The sequence below is a fragment of the Thyridium curvatum genome (assembly GCF_004353045.1).
Source record: "Thyridium curvatum strain D216 chromosome Unknown NODE_8_length_716436_cov_74.480370, whole genome shotgun sequence".
In the NCBI taxonomy this organism is placed as follows: domain Eukaryota; kingdom Fungi; phylum Ascomycota; class Sordariomycetes; order Thyridiales; family Thyridiaceae; genus Thyridium; species Thyridium curvatum.
Window position 1 is genome coordinate 412,364 of NW_022156763.1, and position 20,156 is coordinate 432,519.

The following is a 20,156-nucleotide window of genomic DNA, read 5'->3' on the forward strand; positions in this document are numbered from 1 at the left end:
GCAGGGCAAGAATGATCTTCTCGTTGAATAATACTGGAGGCCATTTGCATCCGGAAGCCCCACAGCTTTGAGCCTGCGTAGGATTGATGACTCGAGGCAATACCGTGACTGTTGACAAATGGCCAAAGGATCGACCCACTCGTGGATGCAAATTTGCTTCCAGTGCTGACAGCTCATCAAACTCGCCAGAGCCATAACCCTTTGCGACAAGGAGATACTGGGTATATCTTCTAAGGCCCATTGCCCTAGTGTCAGCAGATGTAGTCCGGATGCAAACAGCTTTGCACGTTGCGCCATTGAATCCTTCTTCCGATGGATCGTCTGGAAGCAGCGGCACGCCATGCACCGAACGCAAAATCGTCCAGAATCTTGATTGTGAGCTGCGAGAAAAAAGAAAGGAAACACGTTGCGGGTTATCGATTTGACAATTTTGCAGGCCTGTGAGCGTTGCAAGACAACCAAGAGCAGATGCGATGGCCTCAAGCCCAGGTGTTCGAGCTGCACCTCCCGCGAGGTCGAGTGCAGCTATGCAGCGACCCGGAGGATGAGAGGTCCGAACAAGAGGTGAGAATGTCTCCTGTTACAAGTTCTAGAGGACTTACTCACGCATAGAGAATTAGGAAAAAGCTGGACCGAAGCAATCGGAAGTCTGCGGCGGATAGTGTCCTTTCAGGAGGCTGCTCCTTTGCACCCATTCCTCCTCGCGACATCATCAGGCCCCTGGTCCAGCAACAATTCGAAAACGTCATGGGAGATTATCCAATAGTTGACAAGTCTACAATTCTCGCGCTTCTAGATGCTCAGTACGGCGTGGCAGCTTCTGGCCTGATGAGAGAAGTGTCCAGCTTCGCGGCGGTCAATGCTGTCATCGCCCTGGCCATCCATGCGGGCGAGCTAGCGGTCGATGCCGTCGCAGCCACATCGCAAGATTTTTACAGGAATGCTGCTTTGACGATTCCGGACATGATATCAAGTGAGCCGACACTCCTTTCGGTGCGCGCGCTGCTTGCAATGGCTATGCTTGCACGAAATCTGTCGAAGGCGCCGGCCTTCTATATGCTAGCTGCCACTGCATCACGGCAGCTAGGGTTGCTGCAACTGAGATACCCGGAGCAGTTTCGAGAATCAGGCTCTCCTCAGCGGCTGGAGTACTGGAAGCTGTACAGAATCGCCTGCACCTTTGAAGAGTTGTCATCCTCGGCGGCGCGGTCCTGACTGCGGGCTGTTGAGCCTAAGGCCTGATTTGGTGCTGAGATTGTTTGAATGGTAATCCATGCCTAAAACCGTCTGATTCACACCCCGAACGCTGGCGATACAACAGGTGCTTGTTAGACAGGCCAAGGCTCTACCCGACCGCAGTTCACTATCATGGTTCATCACCATCACTCGGTAAGAGCTCAACAGCGTTCAGTTTAATGCAGCTACTCAAGGAGCATCATTCTCTATTCAGCCTGTGAGGAAGAGCGTCTTACTCGACCGAGCTTAGCTAATACCTACTTCCCCAAGACGCGCCCCGAAAGCTAATGCAAGGCCGGGAATGCTAGACCTACAAGCGCTGAGTGGCTTGATGCGGGGGCTCCAGAGGAGCCTATCATGGCCTTGTGCGACCCATCCTTGTTTGAGCTTGAACTGTCGTGATTCCCGATGGCTGCCCACTTTGGTCTTTGCGTGACCGAAACCTTCCATTTCCCTTCATCTCGGGCCTCCGAAAAGCAGGACCGCGAGACTCAGAACGTAGCGAGACACGCCCATCGCGATGCCATCCACGACGACGACAGTCCTGCTCGCAGCCCTCGCGGTGTACGTGGGGATCTGCTCGGCGCTGCGCTTCCACTTTGAAAGGGCGATGCGCAAGAAGTTCAACTACCCGGACCGAGAATCGCTGTCACGCATGACGAACGACGATGCGCAAAGCATCCTCGAGTACATTGTGACTAGAGAGTTTCCATACCTATACAAGCTGGCGCTGCAGTTTGCCATCTTCAAGGTACGCTGCCAGGCCGAGGGAGAGAACTGGCGAGAGGACTGGCAGTACGTTGCTGATGGTTGCGCCTTGGGATGCCGCAGACCTACGCGTTCGAGACCATGTCGCAGCTGATGGTCTCGACAAAGAACTTTACCAACCCCGTCACAGCGCCGAAGCGGTGAGTAATCACACATACATGAAAGACGGCTGGCGGCGATATGGCCACTGACGCCAGTGCAATCTCAGTTATGAAGACACCGTCGTGATCTTTGGCGAGTAAGCAGGCCTTGTCCAGATCCCATGCCTCGAGGCACTAATCCCCACTGGACTGGACCATACCGACTAAACCCCTTGCCCTACAGGTTCTCCCTCAACCCGCCGACCTCCCCGCGCTGCCTCAAGGCTATCGCCCGCATGAATTACCTCCATAGCACCTACAAGGCCGCTGGCCGCATCTCCAACGCCGACTTCCTCTACACTCTAGCCGTCTGCATCATGGAGCCCATCCGCTTCATGCGTCTGTACGAGTGGCGCCCGCTCAACGACATGGAGGCCTGCGCCATCGGCACCTTTTGGAAGTCGATCGGCGACGCCATGCAGATCGAGTACAAGGGGTATCTGTCGCGCGCGGAGACCGGATGGAGGGACGGATTGGACTTTGCAGAGGATATCACGGCGTGGGCGAAGGGGTACGAGGTCGAGTGCATGAAGCCGGCCGTGTCCAACACCAAGCCGGCGGAGCAGCTGGTCGAGCTGCTGCTGTTCCACTACCCGGCCGTCATGAAGCCATTCTTGCTCGAGGTCCTGACGGTGCTGATGGGCGACCGCGTTCGAGAGGCGTTTCTGTGGGTTTGGTTCATCATGTGGACCTGGCGTTGGGAGTTGGCTGACGCAGTGAACAGGTACCCGGAGCCCGGAATCGTGGCCGCGCTGGTTGCCTTCCTGGGACTCAACGCACGCCGTTTGGTCCTGCGTTTCCTTCTGCCACCTCGCTTCAAGAACTTCGAGTACTTCTCCGAGCCTGATCCGACGACCGGCAGGATCTACCACTGGGACTATCTCGTGCACCCCTGGTACTACAAGCCGACGCTGTGGAGCCAATGGGGTCCGATGGGACTGATGACGAGGCTGGTGGGAGGGACCCTGCCCGGCGCCCATGGCGACATGGCGAAGGGCTTCTTGACGGAAGATATCGGGCCTTGGAACAGGATGGGTAGAGGGGCTCTGGAGATGGGTGCGGATGAAGAGAGGTTGAGAAAGGAAAGGGTTTCGGCCTGTCCATTTGCAACACGTGTGTAAGGCGTTTCAGAACATGAGGTGGCCATCCAAGTATGTATGTTTCATTACTACATTACAGGCTACCTGCCTCCCAATGCACGGGGGTTCCATTATCTCAAAAACCAGATCAAATCATATCAAATGGGTATATAGCCGGGGGTCCTCGTACGGCGCCTGGGCCAGGTCGCCAATCACCACCCGATCCGCCTTGGGGTTGATCCAAATGCCCCGGTCCGTCGCCTCGACGATGCCCCGCGAGTGCCCGACCTCCTGCCTGCTCACCCTCGCCGGGTCGCGGGGCACCCAGATCTTGGGCGCTGGCAGCCACATCTCGGGCGGGTAGTACCCCCTCCGCCGAAAGTGCTGCTCCTCCATAGCCTTCCTGAGGCCCTCGTCCACAACGTTCGCCTTGTCGTTGGACTCATTGTTGTCCTCCTCCCCATCGCCGCCAGCTTGGCCGCCAGCGTCCTTCTCGTCCTCCTCCTTGGGGACGGCAAAATATTTCTCCCGTAGGAACAGGAAGTCCTCGTAGATCTCTGGGTGCAGCCAGCGTGTCATAAAGTTGGGCTTTTTGTTCCGGTCCGGCGTCATCCACTTGCTGAGCTTGGCCGAAATCCTCGACAGCCCGGACTCGTCGGCCTCCTCCTGGAACTTCTTGCTCGCCGCCCCCTTGACCCAGTCCGTCACGGAGCCCATTAAGCCCTTTGCGCCCTCGGGCATCCCGCCGCGCGACGTGCTGGGGCCGTGCACGACGCCGTCGCCATCTTCGTCGTCCTCCATGCCGAAGCCTTCCTCCATGTTGTAGTAGTCCGCCGCGCCGCCACCACCTGTGACCCCGTCGTCGTCGGTAGCGGCAGGCGCAGTCGCGTTCTCGTCCTCGCGCCATTCTCCGATGAGGTCCTCGTCCTCGAGGGCCAGCGAGCGCGGCAGGTTGTACATGAGCGGGCCGAGCGCCTCGTTGAGGGAGATGTGCACCAGTGCCGTGAAGACGGTGAACATAGCCATGAGGACGAGTGGTACAAAGGACGAGTTGAGGGCGAAGAGGCCGATCATGCAGATCTCGGCGAGGTAGAGTCCGACGAGCAGGTGCATGAGGGCGCGCGGGTAGACGAGCCCCTTGGTGTCGAGGTCCGAGTCGAGGTTGTAAATGAGGTTGTAGCGGTAGACGATGTAGGTGACGCACATGCCCAGGCCGGCGAAGCCCAGGATGAGGGGGGCGATGCACGAGTACGAGATTGCTGGCGACATAGTCAGCACTGTTCCTTTTGTCTTGCCATACTGTCTTCTATTCGGTAAAGAGGCTCTTACCAATGACGCCCAGGTTGGTAAAGACGGGGAAGATGCTCCCCCAGTGGACGGGCTTGAGGCGGATCCACGTGTTCCACCGCTTGCGCGGGTTGTCGACGAACCGGCCGATGACCTGGTGCCGGATCAGCTCAAAGGTATGAACCAGGTTTTGCGCGCCGCCGGCGAGGCACTGCACGAGGATGTAGGACAGGTAGAAGTTGGAGGCCTTGGGCAGGTTCTGCGACAGCATGTCCTTGATGGACAGCGGGTTGGCGAGGATGTCGGTCAGGGCGGCCGAGGCGGCCGAGGTCAGCGTCGTGACGAGGAAGACCTGGACGACCTGGAAGACAAAGTAGGCCGACTGCGTGAAGAGCTCGACCATGGGCCTCGACGGTACGCCCGAGCTGCGGGCGCAGAAGCGCAGCATGAAGGGCACGGCCGCCATCCACAGCGACAGGGCGACGGCGGGCAGCAGGCCCTCGATGACGCCGACGATGACCTTGGGCAGCTGGTCGATCCACTTCAGGAAGGGGACGTGCGACGTCAGGAAGCTGACCTTGGACACGATGCCCACAAAGGCCGAGGGGATGGACCAGAAGATGACGGCGGCGGCGATCAGACCCATGATGCCGAAGCGCCTCATGATGCGCTCCCACCAGCGCATGCGCAACACGGGCCAGACCACGTCGCGGGGCCGGATGCCGATGAACCGCGGCGACATGTGCAAGGGCTGGTGGTGCGAGAGGAGCTGGTAGGCCGCCTGCGCCGCGGCCTGGTCGTCGAACTCGATGAAGACGGCGTTGACCGGGTTGCCCTTGCCGTTGCGGTGCTTGTGCCGCAGCTTGCCGATCTGCACGTTGAGCTCGCGGATGCGACGGCGGCACCAGCGTATCGTGTCGACGCGGCGCCCAAAGTTGGCAATGGGCCGGTGGTGGGGGCGGTCCTCGGCCTTGATGTACTGCGCCGCTACGGAGCCGCGCAGGTCGGCAAGGTCTGCGGACAAGCCGTAGGGGTGCTTGTACTCGTCTTCGTCGTACTTTTCGTACGCGCCCGAGTCCTCGACGGGCGCGCTGCTCGAGGCCCTCTTGATGCGGGACGTCCAGAACGAGGGGGATAGCGGTGACGCGAACGGGTTCTTGGACTGCTGCTGGTTGTCGCCCTGGGAGTCGGCGGACGAGGTCGACCCGGTCAAGGAGCGGGGTAGGATGCGGATCTTTGTCCCCGGCAGGAAGCCCTTCTTCTTGGGCGGCGCCGATCGCTCGCTGTTGTCCTCGTCGTCATTGCCGATGCCCGAGTCGGCCGGGGATCCGGTCGAAGACTGGGAGCTGATGGGCTCGGTCTGCTCGCGTGCTGCGTCTGCAGCGGCTTGCTCCGCGGCTGCAATCGCGGCAGCTTCCTCCGGGTGGGCAGCGAGATACTTGTTGCGGGCCCAGTTGGCCTTCTTGATAAGTTCGATCTCGGCGTTTTCGAGCCGGATGGCGGTTTGCTCCCTCTCCTCCACCAGATTACTCAGGATCTTTGTATTTCTCGGGATGAAGACGTCCTTGACGGTGTCTCCAAAGAGCTTGCGGATCCGCCGCTCGTCTAGAAACCGGTGCGGCACGCACGTGAAGAGCACGGTGCGCGACGACAGCCTGTGCGCCTGGCGAGGGGAGAGGAAGTAGGCCTGGCGGAGGTTAATGTAGAAGATGGTCTCACGGGAGACGGTGTAGAGGATGAAGCCTGGAGAGACGCGTCAGGAACCCATGTACGCCTCGTAGACGTGGCAGATCGTAGGACTTACCAAAGAAGATCCAGGACACGACAACATGGGCATAGCTCTTGTTCTTGCTCTCGACGTTCCCGATGGTGAGCATGTCGAGGCCGGTCAGGTCGCGTCCGCCGGTAGCGTGGATGGGCAGCAGGATGGGCCATGTCATCAAGCAGCCAACGAAGGAAATGGTGATAAGGACACGGATGAAGCGTAGGAAGAAGAAGCCGTCGAGGGAGCAGTTCTTGAGGATGAAATCGTCTGGTATCCTGTAAAAGACTGGTATCCAATTGAACCAGCCGTTGGGGAGCGGCGGGCTCAGTCCTCTGGAGGGCACTCGATGTCAGACAGGTATTCCGCAACCATACGAGTCAAGGGCATGCATGAGCCGAGGGCAAGGTCTGGTACGCCAGGATGCCATCAAAGATGCAAGGCCTTTCTCTCTCTCTCTCTCTCTCTCTCTCTCTCTCTCAGGCTGACTGCAGTGGGCATGATAAGACTTACTCTGGCGTTTCGGCACCGAGGAACGTCCTTACAGTGTAGACGCGGGGGCATTTCCGGCGCAGCGTGAAGAAGATGAGCAGGCAGACGCCGGCGAAGACGAGGACGGGCACAAAAGTGCTGCCCAGCGACTCGACCGATGACGAGTTCCCGTCCCCGGCGTTGTTTGAGGCGTGGCTCAGGGTGCCGCCGGTGGCATTTTCACGGCCCGACCCAATCCTCGGGTCTTGCGATTGATTCTAGACAGCGGACAGGCGGTGCGTGAGTAATTGAACCTTGTTTTCATGGCCAATACATGCTTTGATGGGCAGGCCTAAAAGCTTTGCGGAGAACACAGACGAAACGGGACGGGACGGGCTGAAATGAGGGGAATGAACTGGATGAATGCCACGCTGCAGGTCATTCTAGTTCACATAGAAAAGTCTGTCCATAGATAGGTACTTACCGGCAGCTCTAGCAGCTCGACTGGAGTCCAGTCCATGGTGCTGGCCGCTTCAGGGTAGCTGGGGATGCATACGTCGCCAACGAAGCTTGTCGTGTCGATAGTCTACGTGAGAGCTGCTAATACAGCGTCGCCCCCAAGCGCCCACGGGCGGTGAGTACGTGCCTTGCGTGCGCTGGCAATCAGATCATGCGGTCGACCAAGCAAGCTGAAAATGGGCTGGGCTGTCTCGAAAAAAAAAGAGGGGGAAACAAGCGACAGCAGCACAGCAGACTGGACGAGAATCTGTGTCGAGGTGAGGGAGAATGGACGGCGTGGGGAGAGAGAAAAGAATCGGTCAAGAGGGACGGACAGTATGGGATGAGACCAGCTGAATGAGATTGAAAGCGTCGTCCTCAAGAGCAGAGTTGTTGGTGGAATCGACGATTTGATGCACGTCGGATGCGGCCGTCGGGATCCCCTCCGTCCACTCCAGTCCAGTCACTGCAATCCAGGGGCAGCGAGGCACGACGTGGCGGGTATCGAGTGTTACCTACGGAGACAAGAGATGAATGGGAGGTAGACTGGCTTGACTGGGTAGGTCTAGGTATTCAATGATCTGCGCCAGACCAGGGGCGTTAGGTCAAATCAAATCCTGGGCGAAGAGGGTGACAGGCACGACAGGCCAAGGGGCGGCCACTCTGCGTAGATCGCTAGCCGGATTGCCTCTAAGACCCTGGATTCAGCTGGCCCCGTGCGACTCCACCGGCCACCCGATCCAACATCTACTCCGTCCTCCGTGCTACTCCTTACTGCGGATGGGCTGCCTCGCACGCCACCTGCCTCGGTGTGGTGTGTGCGTTCCTGAAGGCGACTGCACTCTCACAGCAGTGGGGGCCATTGCTCTATGGGTGCCGCCAGAGAGGGAGATACCGACGGCAGGCCTGTTTGTTCCCTTCTCGAGAAGATTCGTCTGTCCTTCGGGACGAGGCGAGATGTCTGGTGGCGGACCGACCACCAACTTTCCTCCCACACACACCGGGCGCGGTCAGCCAACCGTTGGCACGTCTGACAACCACTTGTCCCTGTACTGAATCTCCCTCGAGCCTGTCATTTCCCCCACCCGGCCACTGAAGCTGTCAAAAATCACTTTTGCAGCGTTGCATGCCGAGAGAGTCTGGGCCCCGGTTGTGGGAGCGGACTTGTCCTCGAAAGGGTTAAGCAGAATCTGCCACACAAATGTTCCCCAGCAAGAGCTCTCGCTAGATTGAATACTGGTGCAGATCGGCATGTCAGCACTGGCTTGCTCCTTTGCAAAGCACCGCCGCCCAGTGCCTCCCTAGTCGCGGCGGATCCACACCACTATTGCTGCAAATCACGGCTTCCCCGGTGCGGATCATCGCGTCCTTTGGGAACCCAATCAAGAGCTGTCTTTCACCCTGGGCTAACTACGGCTACGGGTCCCGGCACGCGTCAATGAAAAAAAAAAGTACAGTAGCCAGAAAGAAATAGAGGGGGAAAAAAGAGGCTAGGGAATCGCTTGGGCAAAGGCCGAAAGCGAAATCCCTACGGATACAGATGGATCAGCCCCGTGGCGGCTTCAGCCTTCATGTTTAGTACGCATTGTCGACAGTGTCTCCCGGCCCAAGGTGAATGAACAACAGCCACCGTGTGGCGTGCGGGGAATTGCCAGTGGCCTACCTACAATGATTAGTTACCAGTGGTTGCCACTCGCTGGCTTGCAGGGTGGAACGAGATAAGCGCATACACAGCAACCTCGTGCCACTGTGGGCTGCTCAGTAGGTCGACTTCGCCCGAGCCCTCAAGCTGGGCCCGTATCTGTATAGATATAGGGGGATGGGAACAGCCAGTGCGAAGCCTGCAAATGCCATGACGCTGTTGCCCCAGCCGTATCCCAGTGTGTCGTAGAGACTCGGGGCGAATAAGGGAAAGCAAAACGCCATGAGACTTCTGACAAATTGCTGGGAGGCCATGGCACTGCTTGTGTGCTCCCCGTATGCATCAATCACATATGCAGTCGCTTCGTGTGCGTCAGCTTCCGTACCGAGCCAAAAGAGAAAAAAAAAAAGGTTCAGAGGCGTCACTTACTGGGCATGCCGCCCAGCTGCATCCCAAACATCATGATAAAGACACCAAGATCAACGACCAGCCAGGACAACCTATACTGCGCAGTCCATCCGTACATCAGCACACCGGCCCACGCCACCGTAAAGGCAGGGATGACGACTGGCAAGCGCGACTCGGGTTGCGGATCAAGGGCCTTGCGCTTGTACAAGCAATCCATCACTCGTCCCCCAACCAGCGACGCCACGACCTCGCCCAGCGAGACTCCGATGTAGTGCAGTCCACTGATCTCGACCGACTGCCCGTACTGTCGCGTCCAGATCTCCGAAAAAGTTGACAGAGTGACATACATGATACCATAGTCAAAGCCTGACAGCAATGCCGAGACCTGTATGATTGGGTGCCGAAGCAGTAGGCGCACCGGCCGCGACAACGCAAGTGCTAGCACTGCCCCGGGCCTCGAGTGGCCCCTGTCGCGCCGCTCGGCCAGCGTGTGGTACCGTGGCTCGCTGTGCTGTTCGCGCAGGCGCTCGGCGCGCCGGCGCAGGATGAGCGGAGCGTAGGTCTCGCGGAAGCTGAGGAAGGATACAGCGATCATGGCGCCCTGGAAGATGGAGGTGGCCCAGAACATCCACCGCCAGGTGGTGCGGCCGGCCATGAAGCCGCCGATGATGGGCCCTGCGCGGATGCAGCGCGTGTGAGACGGGGGCAGAGGCTGGTAGGTAGGATGGGCTTACCGACTGCGGCACCAAGCAGAGGAATAAGGAGGTACATTCCCAAGGATCGGCCGCGCTGCTCAGGTCTCCAAACATCGCCTAGCACGCCACCGGCCAGCGCATAAATGGCGCTGGCGCCGAAGCCAGCGAGGAAGCGAGATGCGATGAGCGTCTCTTTGGTCTTGGCAAATCCGCAGACAATATTCCAGACAAGAAACCAGACGTTGGAGCCGTGGAGGATGACAGTCCGGCCGTAAATTTCCGAGAGAGGCCCGATGAATAGAGGACCAAAGGCAGTCGCCAGGAGATAGATAGACAGGGACATGGCCGCCTCGGTGGGGCTCATGCTGAGCTCGTCGGCGATGGTCGACAGGGCGGGCGCCATGATTGTCGAAACCATGATGCGGTTGAAGCCGGTGGCAGAGAGGACATCGGTCACCATCCACTTGCGCCCTTTGGGCCAGTCGAGTGGGTTCTCGGCGTCGTAGGTCGGATCAAACTCCACGAGAAAAGGATCCGTGTCGGGATCTTTCCTGGCGGCCGATGGCCTTGGCATTGCGCCTAGTTCAACCTCTGCCGGCTCCGGCACTGTGGTGATGGCATCGGGGTGGTCCTCCGGGCTCATGGTTGCATGCAGTGCGTCCGGCAGATTCTTATGGATATACGGGAAAGTTCGATAGCTGGAGGAGGCAGTAGAGAGAAGAAGTCTGAAGCGAGATGCAAACCTTTGTAAGATGCATCCGGGGTTGCAGTGAGCTTATCAATCTTATCAGATCCGGGTTCTTGCTCGGTGCTCGGCGCTCGGTTGAACCCCCGAACTCGGACGACACACGCTTTTCCCGCCAATCATCTGTTTCCTGGAGAACAGGCTGCTCTATTCCTTGAATTGTCTACTGCCCCTGGACATAACACGCTATTCCTAGCTCTTCTTTCCCTTGGCCCTGCCAGCTTGCCTCTCCCTTTCAGCCATCAACAACTCGACGGCATCCCAATGACCCTTGGGAGAGGCAAGGTCTATTGGCGTCTGGTTCCTCTTATCCAGCGCAGTTATGCGCGCCCCGTGCTTCAGCAGTGCCCTGACGACCTCCGTCTGCCCCGTCATCGCCGCGACATGCAATGGCGTCTCGCCCTCAAAATTGTAATGCGTAGAGTCCGCTCCTCTGCTCATCAACAGGTCCACGACCTCAGCATGCCCTTTCCTCGCTGCCAGATGCAAAGGCGTCCATCCTCCCCTCATCTGAGGGTTGGGGTCTGCGCCCCTGTCCAGGAGCAACCGTACGATCTCGAGGCGCCCGTTGCTCGCCGCTGCGCCAATGGGCGTCCACCCACTCCTGTCCTTAGTAGCGATGTCGGCGCCGTGGTCAAGTAATAGCTTGACCACCGGAGCGTTATCACCAGAGCATGCTCCTATGAGTGGTGTAGCACCAGCCTTGGTGCGCCCCTCCAGATCTACGCCTCCTTCTCCAAGGAGTAGTTTGACTGTCCCTAGGTGTCCGTGAACCGCCGCTGCGTAGAGCACTGAGAATCCCGTGGGTCCCGAAGACCTAGCTTGAGCGGGCCGTGTTGGGGGGGACGCTTCCTGGGTTTTCTGATCATGTAACGGGCCTTTCTCCGCTTGTGCCAGAACCGATGTCTCGGTCTTGATTGCGTCAGGTAGAGATGGGTCAATGGTGTGGTATGATGGCGCTGGTGACGGCGGACAGGCGGCATCGGGGATGGCGCTGCTCCATGTCTGTCCACCAATGCTGCTGCTCCTACTCGAGTGCCTTGTTGAGGATGGCCCTGAGCCTGTGGCACGCGAGAAGAACTTGCGCATTTCGACAGAGTGATGATGAGGGAACAAGAGTCCGGGAGAGGGGTTTGATGGCCATGCGCATCTTCAGTCAGAGATAAGGCGAAGTCAAGTTATGTCATGGCCGTGGGGCCGAAGACCCACACATCTCAGCCCCGCGAGTCACGCTTCGAGGTTCCGTTGGATAATTACTGCGCAGACTTCTATTCTATTTGAATTTATCCATGCAGGCAGGTACCTCGACCTCCCGGACCCTCCAGCATGGAGATGGTAGGATGTTTGGGCTCTGGGCTGGCCTGGCAACGTTGATCTGTTCTCATAGAGCGGTTGTCTGAAGCGAAAGCCAAGTTGTGATCGATCTAAACTAATACGACGACCTTTCCCGTGTACATCTTTCGTCTTCAGAATTAATGTAACCTCAAAAGGTCTAACGGATGTCACATTGCGCCGGGAAAGCGGAAGGAAAGACCGGCGGCTTCGTCACAAAGCTCGTGGGGAGGAGGCGGGTCCGGATCTTGCACTCGATGCACTCTTCTGGCTCCGCGCCAGCGAGGTACCGTAGCACGTACATGGAGCATGTTCCCAAACCAAGCATCTTACCGCCGCCAAGCTCGTCGTCGAAACGGATTCTCTCCCGAGGTATCATATAATATATAATGGCAATGTTGTCGTGCAAGTGATGCTCTGCAAGTTTGCGCGATCAACCAATGAGGCAAAGTAACACCACGTCGGCTGGAACCGAAAGTGGATAGCTTCCAAAACCACCGGAGCTTTGGGCCCTTGCAACAGTGGCGATCTAAATAGGGCCTCGGCTTCAGTAGTGTTGACGACAGCGGGCTTCTCCAACAAGACGTGCTTACCTTCATCGATAGCCTTCAGAACCCATTCGTAGTGTAAGGCGGGAGGCAGTGCGATGTAGACGGCGTCGATGGAGTGGTTGTCGAGCATTACTGAAAAGGTAAGTGTTGGCAATGTCAGTGTCCTCGCCGGGGCATTCCTCGCTGTAGAAAGCAGAGCTTACCTTTCGTGCTGTGACATTAAGGCGACAATTTGACCATTCTCGTCTAGCCTGGAGGAGTAGTGGATCATTGGAGTGACAGTTTGGCCATCTTAGGTCTAATGTGGGTATTTGGTACGCATGCCAACTCCAAGCCGTCCGTGTTGTCAGAAATGGTGGTATGGTTGCTTGATTGGAATAGAGTAGGAGAGAGTTGGGAAGGCGTAGGCCTTCCTGAACTACATGTAATTACAGCGGTCCCAGCCACTCGTTCGGCTTGAGGTCGAATTCCAACACGTGTTATGGTCGCATATCTAACATCTTCTCCTCACCTTCAGACAGACCACCCATTGTCTGCTGTCATGTTTGTCCTCCGCGGACCCTTGATCCTTCAAGTCGAGCATACGCATGTCGCAGCCTCTGTCCATGAGTTTGGTGTCGGAGCCCGATACGGCGCCGGAGGTGGACGACGAGTGGAGGCACCAAAAGAGGATCCAGAATCGGCTCAACCAAAGAGCTCGAAGTAAGTCTCCCTGATCAACCCGTCTGGGGAGACCGGACTGGTCTGTGTTGGCTAGGGCGTCGTATTCGGGAGAAAGGGGGCAGCTCTGTACCCAAGTCATGAGCCAAGATGCGACAGTCCCAGGTCGACTGCTGGCGAGAGGATGGGGCTGGCCATCCAATTTCCATTGTGACATCGTAATTACACAAACCCAAGAGCATAGATTGGGTTGGCTACCATACCAGAACTCGGAGATCCAGCAGACAGACTGCGCATCCGACAGATAGTTCCCTCTGCCCGCAGATCACCTACTACACCTCATCACATTCAATGTCTTTCGGGGATTGTACAGGATAAACGCCAGGCTCGACCGCCTTGTAGTGCAGTCACACGCCGCTCACCTTGGATCCGCATATTACTGCGACCATGCCGTATTCCCTAGTCACTCAATCACCTTGCCCACGATGCCATATTTGCTCGACTGCCTCGCCCCAACCTGGTCTCAAATGAACATCATCTATTCCACTTGGATCGACACCCTGCCCTTTCCGGCAATGCGCGACATGTTGATCGCAAGTGAATTTATCCGTGACTCGGTTAGAGATTTGATCGACTTGCACATATTCCTGTCGACGCCATCTACAGCTAAAACAGCAAGGACGGACATTCGAAGCGCAGGCACGAGTGAAGAGGGCCTCATCGTATGGGGAGAACCTCATCTTGCCGAGAATTGGGAGGCCACTCCCACTTTCTTTCAGGTGTGTCCATGGGTAGTGGCGAACTGCAGCGAGCTCATTGTCTCAAGCAACCACTGCAGGCCGGTGAGGGATGAAGGGCCAGTATGTATCGGCACATACGCACATGCGAAATACAGCTGATGCTTCTGAAGAACAATAGGTTCTCCTAGAGTCGCAACTCTGGACGAAGACGACAACTGCTGGAGCCGCCAAGCCCGTATGAGGTCTGACCTGGGACGAGTCCGGATTCGGGGACGGTCAGCGCTGAAACTGAGCCAGCGCCTCTGGGAAAGTTGGGTCATCGCGCCTCTTCAGCCCATTCTCTATTTTTGCAACCCCAAAATCCCATGTCTGGTTGACAGCTGAAAACCCCCCTGCAGGTGAAGAACAGGGTCTGGGCACATCGGATTGGTGGAGCGCGAAGCTAGTCTCGGTGGCTGAACAACATATCCAATGCGCAGCTCTCGCTTGATAACGCCCTTGCCGCCCAGGTTGCTGTTCTTCCTGTGCACCCACAAGAGAAACACCAAGTCGCGCTCATCTCCCCGCGGCTGGAAATCCCCATCTTGTTCTCTTCCACGGCCGACTCCCAAGAGCGACGCTTGATATCATGCTACTCCACCTCTGGGCCGTCACGATCCTTATGTGGTCCATTGGCGTCCACAGCAAGAGTGATCTCCAAGTCATCTTCCAGAATGCGGACAGTTTCAAGGGGCTCAACTTAAATCAGCAAAAGTGCGCTGTCACGACCGTCTACTCAGCCGCCTGGGCTTCCGACTGCAAGGACAAGGCGTGTTTCTGCAACGGTCCACAGTTCATCGCCGACAACACCGACAAATGCCTCATCCAGCAGGGGAAATACTACGACGGCATGTACAGCACCGACACATACAACGGCATCATGGCCTTTTACGGGACTGAGTGTGGCTTCCAGGCCCAGTTCAAGGCGGTTATGACCCAAAGCGTCACGTACACAAAGGCGTACGCGGCGGCAACCTCGACGCCCGGGGCTGCCAAGACTAATGTGTCGTCGCCATTGGTGACTGGAGGTGGGTTCCCTGGTGTGTGGCCTCGCAGAGCGAGTAGTGATGCCCTTTTCCGTTACTGACACTGCTATTCTTTGATCATAGGGCCGACTCCTGGAAACAACGACGACACACCACCTTCGAGCAGCGGGAATAGCGGGGGAAGTGGCAGGTCGGGGCTGAGCGTCGAGGCGATAGTTGGTATTGTTGCCGGTGTTGCGACGGTGATTGGCACAATTGTTGCCATTTACATGTGTTGTTGTCGGTAATGGCACCTTGTGAGGAAATATCACAAGGACTAGAATATTGGAGTCTCTATTGAAGCATTGGCTACCGGGGCTCGTTTATAGGCGCATTATGACTTTATTGGCTTTCAGCTTGGTGTTGGGAGGGATCTTGATATGATGAGGAGTCGGCGAAGGATGGGTTGCGCCAAGTGTGACATTTGGTAGTGCTAAAATGAGTCAAAAAAGCGACAAGATGTCGGCTTTTTGAACGAACGGTAGCCGCGTGGAACCGAGAGACAAACATCAACAGGGAGTGTACACATTGCCCTGTGAAGATCGGCAGACCCTCACTTCGATTGTTCCATGCTTTGGGCTTGAGGCCAGCTTGGAAAACGCTCAAGCCGAGTGACGAGCGCTTGAAACATGGCATGGAGCGTCAGATTCTTGGTATTATCGCTACCTGCTAAGCGGCCTATTCGATGGTCTTGGAGATGGCCGATGCCTCAGCTTGGAGAAGTAATGGCCGAGGTCTTGAAGCACGGAAAATGACTGGGTCTACTCCCAATCGGCACGCGCTAGAACAATGCCACTCAACATGTTGCCATGGCTGCGCCGCCATTGGCTGACTGCAAGGCACATTCAACGGTAAATTCGAGCCGAAATCGCCTCAGCTGACTCCTCGAGACAAGTCGAAATTGTCGCATGAATGACGGTTTCTCACGATCACGAGTCAGACGCAAAAGTTTTAGGCCAAGTGAAGATTCCCCTTCAACTACATGACTCTGTACGAGTACAGCCCTCTGCGCTTTGGATACATTCGAGTCTTCCGCTTGCTTCCAGCTGTCGACCATGGCTCCGTGCTGTGGGGTGATTTCACGCTGCTCAATCTGCACTATGTGACGAGAGTCAAGGCCAATGAGGTGGACGATCGCCCTCCTAGTCGCTCACCAGCGAACTACGAGGCCCTGTCGTACGCCTGGGGCAAGGAAGACAAGCCGAGAGTCCTGAGCACCTCATCAGGCACCATCGCCATCACTGAATCGCTCTTCTCTGGCCTCACGCGCTTAAGAAAGACGGACGTGGAGCGATTCATATGGGCTGATGCGATCTGTATTAACCAGGTGGACTTGGAAGAGAAAGAGAGTCAGATCGGGATGATGGCGGACATCTATTCTCTTGCTGCCCGGGTAATCTGTGACCTCGGAGAAGCTACTGATGACGGTGATTTTGAGGCGATGAAAGTGATGAAGAGCGCCAGGACCGACTGGGCCTGGACCATCGAGGCTCGTGCCGAGTGTCGCGTGGCCCTTCTCCAGCTCCTGACGCGGCCCTGGTTCGGCCGCCTCTGGGTTGTGCAGGAGTTCTTCCTGGCTAGCCGGGTTGCCCTGCTCCTGGGCCGAGAGTGTTTTGACTGGAAGTCACTCATGACTGCGCTCCTTCGTACCACGGACAGGACCAATGCCGGCACCGTGATGCAGAACTGGCCGTATCTAAGCCTCTGCACGCAGCGCTACAAGCACGACCAGGAGTTCACGAGGGAACCTCTGATCACCAATATCCAGAGATACTCCTACCGCAAGGTGGGCAATCCGAGAGATCGGTACTTTGCCCTCCTAGCCATGTCTTCAGATGCATTTCTTGGGGAACTGGCGCCAGACTACAGAAGTCCAATATCCGTCATCATTCGGCGCTTCGGACGGCACTTTCTTACCGCTTCGGAAGGCATCAAGGCGTTATGTGTCGCTGGGATACATGGAGTGACTTGCGACAACTGCTCGCAGGGCAAATGCGATAACTGTCTCCCGAGCTGGATGCCGAATTTTACAAGGGTAGGTTTCAGGAGACATCCGTTGTTGATGGATGACAGGTTCCTTGCCTGTGGTCCAGTTTCAGCCCGGCTTCAAATCGATCATCGAGGAGATCATCTCCGCCTCATTGGGGCGTATGTGGACAGGGTCACCAACGTCCTCGTTAGCGATGATGATGACCTGCCAAACCCAGTGACCATGTGCAGAGAGGCAATCGAGTTCTTTCTCTGTACTGATGATCCGGACTCGCGAAATATGAGGTATCCGTATACGAGACAGCCCAAGATCGATGCAGCATGGCAGACCATCTGCCACCATGGTAGCCCGGGAACAGCCAGTGCTGATCTGACTTCAAGCTTGGATCGAGGATTTCGGTATTTTCATCGCTCGCTGCTAGCAAGCACAGGAAAGAAAAGCAAAAGCGTCCCAGAAGCACAAAATCCGGACGACCTACAGGCTCAATCGGTATTCTTTAAGGCGTTCAGCGGCAAGTCAAGATAGGAATGGGAGGCGGCTCCTCCAGTCACTGATGTCGGTTCGACCAAATGGGGCCCGTTGGATATTCTGCGTGTGAGATACGCCAAGACCACAACAGAGGGCTTGTTTTGTGCCGCGCCAATCTACACGCAGCCCGGCGATGAGGTGTGGATTCTGGGCGGATGCCACATCCCGGCCATTCTGAGGCCCGGATCGGGACGGGGCCGGGCAGGCATGTACCAGCTCGTCGGCATGGCGTATGTGCACGGAATCATGCATCAAGGTTTCCTTCAGCACCCGGAGTTCAGGCTTAGGGGTCTCACCTTGTATTGAGCTGTTCACCATGAGCTTTGAGTCGTATGCGGACATAACCTGCCATATGGGCATGCCGCCAGCAAGCAATAATTAAGTCCGTGCAGGCAATGTCCGCAATCTCCGGCTAGGCCAGGGCGTAACAGTGCAAAGTGCGTCGTTAGATAAGCTTGATCGACGGGAGGAAATATGGAGATCAGCCTCGACAGCCAATCAGGCATTGTTTTCACGGGGACCAGCCTTCATCACTGATCACTGTCTACCATCAGCCTGATCCGTACACATCTGGGACGCAGACAGACTAGTTGTGTTTTGGTAGATAAAAAAGTTGGGACTCGACAATGCAACAAGATGTGCAAAGAATATATGGAATACACTCAGCCGCGCTGTGGAAATCTATGGAAGAGACCAGTATTATCGACGTGGAGGTGTTCAAGCATTCCTGCTTTGGGATCAGGGCGGCCGGGTCCAATGTAAATCATAGCTGGCTTCTGCCGGCCGAGGTTGTACCACTGGACTTAGGAGCACTTAAGTCCTGAATAACATCGTTTTGCCTAAGATGGCCAAACTCCCAGGCAGGGAGGCGTTTCCTATAAAATCAGCATTGTATATTGCAGATAGATGCAGGACATGAACAATCATCGCGAGGACATGACCAAATCGTCAAGCAACCAAATTCGGAAGCCTCATCCCAAGACTCGTTTCCATCTCATCCGACTCCACCGTCGTCATGGCTGATTATGCAAGAGTTCCCACCGCTGCAACTCTCAGCATTCGGCCTTTCAAAGCCTACATCTCAGACGAGAAGCTCGAGGAATTCAAGAAACTACTGGAGCTCTCGCCCATCGGACCCGCCGTCTACGAGAACACCAGCGTTGGTCGCACTTATGGCATTACCAGGGATTGGCTGGTCCATGCCAAGGATGTCTGGCTAAACGATTTCGACTGGCGCAAGCATGAAGACCGCATAAATTCATACCCCAACTTCAAGGCCGAAGTCAAGGACTCCCAGGGCAACACTATCGATGTCCAATTCCTGGCGCTCTTCTCTGAGAGGGCCGACGCCGTCCCGCTTGCCTTCTTCCACGGATGGCCGAGCTCCATTTGCGAGTTTATGGATATCCTGGATCTGCTAAAGCAGCGATATTCCCCGGCCGAGTTGCCGTACCATGTCATTGTGCCCTCGCTTCCAGGCTATGCCTACTCGTCAGGCCTCCCGCTCGACAAGGACTACGGCATAGATGTGGCTGCTAGTGCCATGCACAGTCTCATGATGGGCTTGGGATTTGGCTCCGGCTATCTCGTCCAGGGTGGAGATCTGGGCAGCTTCATCAGCAGGATTCTCGTCATGACCCACGACGAGTGCAAAGGCATGCATTTGAATACGATGGTGCCTCCTTCGCCGGACGATTTAGAGGGGCATTCGACAGACAAACAGGAGGAGCGGGCATTACAGAAGGCGAATGAATTCACCGATACATCGTTTGGCTTCTTCTTGGAGCAGGGCACGAGGCCATCCACACTCGGTCTGGTCCTGAGCTCTAGCCCCTTGGCACTGCTTAGCTGGTAAGTGGTGTTCACGTATATCGTTTTCACAAAGTGATCTGAGTGCTGATTTGTGTGTAGGGTTGGAGAGAAGAAACTCGAATGGACCGATGAGGATCCGCCCTTGGAAAAGATCCTCGAAGGGGTGACGTTGTACTATCTCACCGATACGATCTCGCGGTCATTCTACCACAATCGTGCGGTAGGCCTCCCCCGCCACTTCGCCTTCATCTTGAGTAGACCAAAAGCTTACTTGGACAAAAATAGCTAGGGGGCCGTGCGACCGATGACCCCAGAATTGCAAGGCTCAGTGTGGTGAGTTGACGTTCATGCCCCAATGCAGGGATCATTGAAGCTAAATTTGAAATACAGATCACTGGGTTTCAGCCTATGAAGCTCCCTTTTATCGAGAAACCGTGCGGGTATTCCTTGTTTCTGAACGAGATTGTGCCCGGCCCGAAGAGTTGGGCCATGAAGATCTGCAACTTGATTTCGTTCAATCAGCATGATGGAGGTGGTCATTTTGCGGTACGTAAAAAGCTCCCGATTCTGTGGCTAGCGATCTGTACTAATAGCCTCCAGCCGATGGAAAAGCCAAAGGAACTGCTTGACGACGTAGAGGCGTTCATTGAAACCTGGAAAAGAGTGTCATTCACGATGTAAACAAACTTTTAGACATGATTCTTACAGAACGGGATAGGGACAAAGAAATTACCAAGGAGTTTATGAT

The 20,156-nt window shown here is 56.3% G+C and overlaps 9 protein-coding genes across 9 annotated transcripts; 5 read left to right on the forward strand and 4 right to left on the reverse strand.

Annotated features, from left to right (window-relative positions):
* Positions 1–468: 468 nt before the first annotated feature.
* Positions 469–1,215, forward strand: E0L32_002077 (uncharacterized protein; the record flags this gene model as incomplete). Its single annotated transcript, XM_031136227.1, has 2 exons — positions 469–564; positions 613–1,215. The coding sequence occupies 2 exons, from the start codon at positions 469–471 to the stop codon at positions 1,213–1,215; spliced, it is 699 nt and encodes a 232-aa protein (XP_030989185.1).
* Positions 1,216–1,756: 541 nt separating this feature from the next.
* Positions 1,757–3,265, forward strand: E0L32_002078 (uncharacterized protein; the record flags this gene model as incomplete). Its single annotated transcript, XM_031136228.1, has 2 exons — positions 1,757–2,031; positions 2,329–3,265. The coding sequence occupies 2 exons, from the start codon at positions 1,757–1,759 to the stop codon at positions 3,263–3,265; spliced, it is 1,212 nt and encodes a 403-aa protein (XP_030989186.1).
* Positions 3,266–3,376: 111 nt separating this feature from the next.
* Positions 3,377–7,263, reverse strand: E0L32_002079 (uncharacterized protein; the record flags this gene model as incomplete). Its single annotated transcript, XM_031136229.1, has 5 exons — positions 3,377–4,482; positions 4,553–6,253; positions 6,315–6,550; positions 6,786–7,021; positions 7,228–7,263. 5 exons carry the CDS (start codon positions 7,261–7,263, stop codon positions 3,377–3,379), a joined length of 3,315 nt encoding a protein of 1,104 aa, XP_030989187.1.
* A 1,736-nt stretch (positions 7,264–8,999) lies between these two features.
* On the reverse strand, positions 9,000–10,629 carry E0L32_002080 (uncharacterized protein; the record flags this gene model as incomplete). Its single annotated transcript, XM_031136230.1, has 3 exons — positions 9,000–9,244; positions 9,313–9,966; positions 10,026–10,629. 3 exons carry the CDS (start codon positions 10,627–10,629, stop codon positions 9,000–9,002), a joined length of 1,503 nt encoding a protein of 500 aa, XP_030989188.1.
* A 294-nt stretch (positions 10,630–10,923) lies between these two features.
* On the reverse strand, positions 10,924–11,820 carry E0L32_002081 (uncharacterized protein; the record flags this gene model as incomplete). The annotated part of the gene is made up of 1 exon (XM_031136232.1): positions 10,924–11,820. The coding sequence occupies one exon, from the start codon at positions 11,818–11,820 to the stop codon at positions 10,924–10,926; it is 897 nt and encodes a 298-aa protein (XP_030989189.1).
* Positions 11,821–12,223: 403 nt separating this feature from the next.
* On the reverse strand, positions 12,224–12,744 carry E0L32_002082 (uncharacterized protein; the record flags this gene model as incomplete). Its single annotated transcript, XM_031136233.1, has 2 exons — positions 12,224–12,480; positions 12,657–12,744. 2 exons carry the CDS (start codon positions 12,742–12,744, stop codon positions 12,224–12,226), a joined length of 345 nt encoding a protein of 114 aa, XP_030989190.1.
* Positions 12,745–14,642: 1,898 nt separating this feature from the next.
* On the forward strand, positions 14,643–15,140 carry E0L32_002083 (uncharacterized protein; the record flags this gene model as incomplete). Its single annotated transcript, XM_031136234.1, has 1 exon — positions 14,643–15,140. The coding sequence occupies one exon, from the start codon at positions 14,643–14,645 to the stop codon at positions 15,138–15,140; it is 498 nt and encodes a 165-aa protein (XP_030989191.1).
* Positions 15,141–16,060: 920 nt separating this feature from the next.
* On the forward strand, positions 16,061–17,593 carry E0L32_002084 (uncharacterized protein; the record flags this gene model as incomplete). Its single annotated transcript, XM_031136235.1, has 1 exon — positions 16,061–17,593. One exon carries the CDS (start codon positions 16,061–16,063, stop codon positions 17,591–17,593), a length of 1,533 nt encoding a protein of 510 aa, XP_030989192.1.
* Positions 17,594–18,611: 1,018 nt separating this feature from the next.
* On the forward strand, positions 18,612–20,037 carry E0L32_002085 (uncharacterized protein; the record flags this gene model as incomplete). Its single annotated transcript, XM_031136236.1, has 5 exons — positions 18,612–19,447; positions 19,508–19,628; positions 19,694–19,741; positions 19,799–19,954; positions 20,002–20,037. 5 exons carry the CDS (start codon positions 18,612–18,614, stop codon positions 20,035–20,037), a joined length of 1,197 nt encoding a protein of 398 aa, XP_030989193.1.
* Positions 20,038–20,156: the final 119 nt, after the last annotated feature.